We start from the raw sequence: 7,359 nt of genomic DNA, 5'->3' as shown, positions 1-7,359 counted from the left end.
TTAATTTACAAGTGAACCAGTACCTTAGGAATTGGTATTGAACAAAGCTGGGATCCCCAACTATAGTTGGTAACTATACATTCATGTCTCCTCTAAGTTGATGCCCTCATGAATGGTTATGCACACCACTTGAGAGTATCAGTTGAACTGCACGCTACGTCTTTATGTCCAAAAAAGTCGATGCCATGCTTCCAACAAACTTAATGAAATAATCATGAGTATTCCTCATCTGCTGAATATCATCAAACTCTGCTCCCTACCACATCATACCAACAAACGAAAACAAAATCATTAAACGAAAACAAAATCATCTAACATGATCTAAACTCAAGCTTGCTAAATCAATAAACAAAACAAAAATCATCTAACTTAAGCTTTCTAAATTAATAAAGAAAAAAAAATCTTAACTCAAATTTTCTTCGGAAAAAGTTTTTGTGAGGATGATGTTCAACGATGAAGGCTCACATTTATATAGCTGGATTTCCACCGCTTGTGTAGAAGATGAATTGAATGAAGAATCTTTAATTGGACTTGGTTGATGGGAGTAAATAACGTCATCAACACCATTCAATCAACGCATCTCGTAACGGTTAGAAAGAAGAGACTCAGACAGAACGTCACGAAATCTTCTCGATCCAGAGACTCGCCATAAAGATTCATCTCACCGAACTCTCCCGGGTACTCGAACATCGGTTTAGATAACAAAGAGAGAAGAATACGGTGAACCCTAGCAGTCGTTGCTCTCTGGAAGAATAAGTTTGCCATTAATAGACTGGGCTTAGGTTCTGGAGTGGCGGAGAAAACCATACGAAACCCAAGGGACACGTGTCGCCTTGAGATATAATGAATTATCTAGGTGTCCGCCTACGTGGCATCACCAAGAGGGAGTAAACCCTTCTTTATATATAAAATTATACAAGGTGATAACCTGCGCCTTGCGCAGGGTGAATAGATTTAAAATATAATCACTTTGAATATATCGATATTAAAGTTATAGAACGAAATATTACATGTTATAAAATATGGGTTTAAACAAAATTTAGTATGTCAATATAAATTCTGTTATGTTTAATTGAAATATTTTATCATGCAAGTAAATCAATAAGAATAAGCAAATATTAATATAAAATAAATGATGAAATGACAATTTGAAACCTTTTGCATTGAGTAAATGGATTAAAAAATTGAATATTGACTTTCAAATGAAGTGAGCTATCCATGTTAAAAGTAAATAATTAAACTAATGGTAATATATCGAGCTCTTTAACTAAGTGGTTTAACACACATTGTTCATGTGATGCCTAAACTCTTAGCTTAGTATGATATATATAGTCACAAAATATGATGTTTAAACGTATTTATTTTGGTGAAATGACAGCATAATTCAATCATAAAATCCTTGATTTCTCCTTTTCCAAATTTCAATTTTTGGAAAGTATTATATGTAAGGAAAAAAAATGAAACAATATATTAATCATGATATTTCACCATAAACTTAATCATTTCAAATTTTTAAATTGACTCATAATTATCTATCACCATTTATGATGATTTCCTAATTACAAAGTCAAAGTGCTTAAATTAAGAGATTGACTGAGCATCTATATGGATTTCTTTTTTGAATTAAATTGGAGATCAGTCTCGATTTTACATTAATGGACTTTATAATAGAGAGCAAACAATACTTGCACACGCAAACTTTAGCTATACACTTACTAAGTAGTATAACTGTTTGAGTAATGAATAAAGCAAATTTAGATCAGTTTGTCTTCTGTTACTCATAATAGAAAAGATAAACAATTTTTTAAAACATATAGAAAAAAACATTGCCAAAACCATTAAAAAAAATCAAAACAAAGATTATCTAATATTATGATTGGCGCATTGCCTTTGTTAAATGTGTGATTAGAATTAGTGATTACAATTTCAAATATTCACTTTCCAATCATCCATGTTGAAAGTGATTTTTTTAATGGAATATTTGAAATATTGATTATTAAAATGTTTTTAATATTAGTTTCCGTTCATTATTGATTTCTTATTCATATATTCATATAAAATATTATCTAACATGTATCCATATAAAAACTATTGTAATTTAAAAACTATTTGAAATGTTGATTATATACAACATGGGTATTGATAAAATTAAAACTATAATCAAAATCGTAAATACATGGACATAATAAAAATGTATACTTTGCGAACATTTAAAAGTTGTTTGACTATCTTTTTGATGACATATATTATTCTTAATATGAAAATTTATATACATAACTTAGTATATTTGGAATTTATAATGCAAATATATTTAAAATTTGAAGAAAACAATTGTTATATTGTGAAACGTAATTTATTAGCAAATATATGAATATACCATAAATGATTCGTAACATACAATAGTATACAATATATTCGAAACTAATTAATATGATCAATGACAATTCATGTAATTAATCTAGTAAACTAATCCTTATTAGATAAAAGGGCTGAGATTGATTGTAGAACTGCCACGTGTAAATGTCACTCTTGTAAATCACACATGAAGACAAGGTTTATTATTAATAATGTTCCTATTTTAATATATAAGGGATGGGTGTCCGCTTACGTAGTATCACCAGGAGAGAATAAACCTTCTTTATAGGTGTCCGCCTACGTGGCATCACCAGGAAAGAGTAAACCCTTCATTATATATAAAATATTCAGAGCTGGGCCATGCTTCCATAAAAATTATAATTCCAAATAGATTATATACGTATAAATTTTTTTGTCATCATATAAAGCCCATATAGTTTTGTTGTTTATTAATTTAGACGAACTTAAATGGATTAAACAACATAATAAATAGTGGCCTAGTAAATTTTTTTAAAAATGTCCATAAAACCAAGTACCTAACTCAAAGAGTTGGACATTCGGATTTTTTTTTGTGAGAAAATTTTTGTTTATCAATGGTTTTATCACTTTGTGTTTGAAAGTATTTCTATAAGTTTGTTTTTATTAGTATTTCTTTGTTGTGTAGCATATTGGTTTTTATTTTGTTTCAAAGTTCCAAAATTTCAGGGCCAACCTTGTAAATATATTGTTTATTTTTTATGATATCAAACGGCTATTCTGTTACTCAAATTTGAGTTAGTTTTGGTAACCAAATCGAAATAGAACAATCAATGTAACAAATCACTTGACAACAATTTCGTTTTGCTCCCTTGGAATGTAGGGAATCTTGAATTCCGGAAAGCATATCTGATGATTCTAAATCACCTGCAGCTCTTTGAGAAACTTGGCCAAACTTGTGATTCTTTTATCATTGCAATCAGCTCTTGCAACTCGTCCCAAACTTTTGACACGTCGAGTGTTGTAGCATGTTTTCCATAGCCCATTTCAATGTTTCTATTTCTGTGTGCAACGAATCTTCTCGCCTTCTTAGATTTTGCGTCTCCATTAGTTGGATCTTCCCCATACTACCCTTTCAAACTCATCCACACTAGTGTATTGCTCTGTAGAGGTCAATGAACCATCCATCATACAAATATTACACAAACTTAAGACTTGTGGTTCATCAATAGATTGTACTTGTGGAGTTTAAGATATTGTCTCATTTGCATTGAACCAATTTTGGCACTCATTCTCTGCATATATATCTGACAAGTTCGAGAGGGTCTTTGTCTATATATCTAAATATACTTTCTGCATATCTGTATATATATATTGTTTATATAAAAACTTTTTTTGTCAACGTAGACATTTAAAGCATCGTGTAAGTAGCCATTGTAGAATGACAATGACGCCAAGAAATTTGGAACTCAAAATCTGTGACTCATTAATTAGTACCAATGATAGGTAAAAAAAATTTGCCTGTCTCTTTTTTCTTTGTCAGCTTTTGTTTTCACCTATCTCTACATAACGTTAAAGTCTCATCCTATTTTCATCATCTGGTACATCAAATTCTCTTAACCACGAGACATTCGTTTTCCATTTTCCCAAAATAAAAAATACCCACTCAAAAGTCAAAACAAAACAAAACAAAATTTGCAACATTTAATTTGAACTTTATTCAAAATGACTTCGCATGTTGAAAAAATTGAAGAAGAGGAAATATCAAAAATTGAGAAAGGCAAAGGCAAAGATTGCCATCGAGGAATCGAAACAGTCATTTGTACTTCTCCTACCACTGTTTGCCTCACTCAGAAGGTAAATACACATAAACCAACAAAATTTTATTCTGTTTCATTTTCATAGTTATGATTTAATTAATATATTTAACAAATTATTTTATGTTCTTTCAATACTGTTTACAGTTGATAGCAGAGATGATTGGGACGTATTTCTTAATATTCGCTGGATGTGGGGTGGTGGTAGTGAATGTGTTGTACGGTGGAACAGTGACATTTCCAGGGATATGTGTTACTTGGGGTCTCATTGTTATGGTCATGATTTACTCTACAGGTCACATTTCCGGTGCCCATTTTAATCCTGCCGTGACCCTCATTTTGCCGTGTTCCGGCGGTTCCCCTGGTATCAGGTATTTACTCTCCATCTCTTCTTTAAATGTTTTTTGGTTGTTTTTAAGTTAATCAAACATAAACACATTACATGTTCAAACAAATGCAACAATTATATTCCTAGTAAATACTATATTAGGTATTGAATCATGAATATGATTGTACAATGATTTGGACAGGTACCATTGTATATAGGTGCACAACTTACGGGATCGTTACTAGGGAGTTTGACACTGAAACTAATGTTCCATGTGACACCAGCAGCTTACTTTGGAACAATTCCGTCTGATTCAGCGGCACAAGCGCTCGCTGCTGAGATCATTATCTCATTCCTCCTTATGTTTGTTATCTCCGGCGTTGCCACTGATAATCGAGCGGTTAGTATTTTCTATATCATCATAAACAGTTAGATATTGGCACTAGTCATTGTATATTTTCTTAACATGATCAGTATTATTTTATAGCAATTTGTTCTACAATTAAGAACAAGTTGTCTCATTTGAAGTCACTAGTGCATTTTTAATATATTGCCATAGAAACAAATCATAAGGAAAACAATATGCAAATATACACTCTTATGTTGTTGGATTGTTCTTAAATTTCTTTTATAGGTCGGAGAATTAGCTGGAATTGCGGTGGGGATGACTATAATGTTGAACGTCTTCGTGGCTGGGTAAACATTTTCTCTTTATTTTTCATTTTCAAGCAACAAGAATCATATATGACTAGAAATCATGGTTTGGGTTTTTATTATTACTATTTTAATATGAAAAATGTTAGACCGGTTTCGGGAGCATCGATGAATCCAGCAAGAAGTCTAGGACCAGCGATAGTGATGGGAGTGTATGATGGACTTTGGATTTACATTGTTGGTCCTCTTGTCGGAATTATGGCCGGAGGTTTTGTTTATAACCTTATAAGATTTACGGATAAGCCACTTAAAGAGCTTACTAGGAACGGTTCTTTTCTCCGTTCTGCTTCTCCAAAACACAAAACTTCTACTTCTAAAAGCTAATATTTTGTACTCTCTTGGTCATATATTAAAACAGAATTCACAATCTTGATTCATATGTGATATTTTAAAAAATGAACCATTACGAAAAAGTCATATTTTATTTATTTCTTAATAACATTTTGTCATCATTACTAATTCATCTCATATATTATTGACTATAATAACTACTTTCCTATAAGATTGGAAGTAAGCCATTAATGTATATTTTAAGAATCTTGATCCGTGCATTTCAAATTTCGAATAATCTGAAAATACATGTATACAAAGCATAAAATATACTCTTAAGATCATTACTTATATTCGTCAAAACAATAATCGTTATCTAAAGTCAAATCTAATATTATAAGGAAATATAAACAAATCTTATGTTTTTTAAAAAATTAACCATATAAACAATCGTACATAAGAAACTAACTTATAAGTTATTGCATAGTAATTTTTCTGTTTTGGTCATAGTTTATGATAAACATCCGTGCATTTCAAATTTCGAATAATCTGAAAAAACATGTATACAAAACATAAAATATACTCCAAAGATCATTACTTATATTCGTCAAAACAATAATCGTTATGTAAATTCAAATCTAATATTATAAAGAAATATAAAACACATCGTTTTTTTCCAAACTAACCATATAAACAATCGTACATAAGAAACTAACTTATAAGCTATTGCATAGTAATATTTCTGTTTTGGTCATCGTTTATGATAAACATATATATATATATATAACACAAGTAGTTTTTTTTTGTTTTGGTGATAGTTTATGATATTTATATTTCTATTTTATTGTTAATGTATTTCTTCTATTTATTTATAAGTAAAATGTATAAAAAATAGTTGTTTAGGTTAGATGGTTAAATATCTTAATTTTTTTATGGTAAGAATGTAAAGAAATATCTTAAATTTTAATATTATAATATAATTAGTTAATATAATTCAATAACCACTTGTTTTTTTTTGAACAAAACCAAACCATTTGGATTGATAAAACCTTTAACCAAATGGTTTGGACATATATTTTGGTTTGGTTTAGATCGGTTTGAGTTTGGGGTCGGTATGGTTCAGATTTTTTGCCCACCCTATTTTTGGCCCATTTATAAGAAGATATATAATGTTTTAATAGATAAGATTTATATAGGGGAATTTGCCAAAACTAATCCACTACTTGACTTTAATCCCAAACTTATACTCAAACTTGAATCAAATGCAAAACTAACCTAAAAGCCTTGTGAAATTACAGTCCAGCCCTTTGTGACCAAACAAAAAAAAAGAAGCTATTTTTACAAATATAGCCCTAGTAAGTCGTCTGAGATGTTGGAAGTCGTCTGGACAACTTCAAAGTAAGTCTTCTGGTGTAGCTGATCTTAAAAATAATTTATAAATTTTTAAAAAAAATATTTTGATAAGCGAAAAATTAATATCATGTAATTATAAACAATTTTAAGTGATATAAATTAAAATATAACAAAATTGAATTGTTTTCAACATAGATGAGTGTAGGTAGTGAATCATGGTATTCTTTGGTCTAGGGTTTGACAACATATGTTGTAGTATTGTATGTATTCTTAGGGTTAGATTTTGGAAAGCTTGAATGTTTTTTGAAAAATATTTTTTTACCTATACGTGTTTATTTTTGTATATAGTAAACACTTTTGAAGTTTAATTTGATTTTATGAAGTGTTTAGTTAGTTAATTAAGTTTAGAGGTTATGTTTAGGGTCTAGACGTCTTACATTTCAGTCGTCTGGTGAAGAAATTAAAACAGACAACTTACATGTAAGTCGTCCAAATATTCCCGCCTAAAATTAAAAAAAAATTATTTTCCGCTTGAATAATTTAATT

At 29.8% G+C, this 7,359-nt stretch overlaps 2 protein-coding genes across 2 annotated transcripts; both read left to right on the top strand.

The window, feature by feature from the left end:
- The first annotated feature begins 4,056 nt into the window (after positions 1-4,056).
- Positions 4,057-4,694, top strand: LOC125594178 (putative aquaporin NIP4-1). The gene is made up of 3 exons (XM_048770487.1): positions 4,057-4,188; positions 4,296-4,519; positions 4,679-4,694. Exons 1-3 carry the CDS (start codon positions 4,057-4,059, stop codon positions 4,692-4,694), a joined length of 372 nt encoding a protein of 123 aa, XP_048626444.1.
- Positions 4,682-5,542, top strand: LOC125594180 (putative aquaporin NIP4-1). Its single transcript, XM_048770488.1, has 3 exons — positions 4,682-4,876; positions 5,111-5,172; positions 5,280-5,542. Exons 1-3 carry the CDS (start codon positions 4,742-4,744, stop codon positions 5,512-5,514), a joined length of 432 nt encoding a protein of 143 aa, XP_048626445.1. The 5' UTR covers positions 4,682-4,741; the 3' UTR covers positions 5,515-5,542.
- Positions 5,543-7,359: the final 1,817 nt, after the last annotated feature.

The sequence above is a fragment of the Brassica napus genome (assembly GCF_020379485.1).
Source record: "Brassica napus cultivar Da-Ae chromosome A4 unlocalized genomic scaffold, Da-Ae chrA04_Random_13, whole genome shotgun sequence".
Taxonomy (NCBI): Eukaryota; Viridiplantae; Streptophyta; class Magnoliopsida; order Brassicales; family Brassicaceae; genus Brassica; species Brassica napus.
This window is presented reverse-complemented; position numbering and strand designations above follow the sequence as displayed.

Excerpts from the sequence above, each read along its gene's own strand:
- LOC125594178 (XM_048770487.1), top strand. The coding sequence starts at position 4,057 with ATGACTTCGCATGTTGAAAAAATTGAAGAAGAGGAAATATCAAAAATT. Across the intron at positions 4,189-4,295 it reads CTGTTTGCCTCACTCAGAAG|TTGATAGCAGAGATGATTGG; the intron begins GTAAATACACAT and ends TACTGTTTACAG.
- LOC125594180 (XM_048770488.1), top strand. The coding sequence starts at position 4,742 with ATGTTCCATGTGACACCAGCAGCTTACTTTGGAACAATTCCGTCTGAT. Across the intron at positions 4,877-5,110 it reads TTGCCACTGATAATCGAGCG|GTCGGAGAATTAGCTGGAAT; the intron begins GTTAGTATTTTC and ends TTTCTTTTATAG. Across the intron at positions 5,173-5,279 it reads TTGAACGTCTTCGTGGCTGG|ACCGGTTTCGGGAGCATCGA; the intron begins GTAAACATTTTC and ends GAAAAATGTTAG.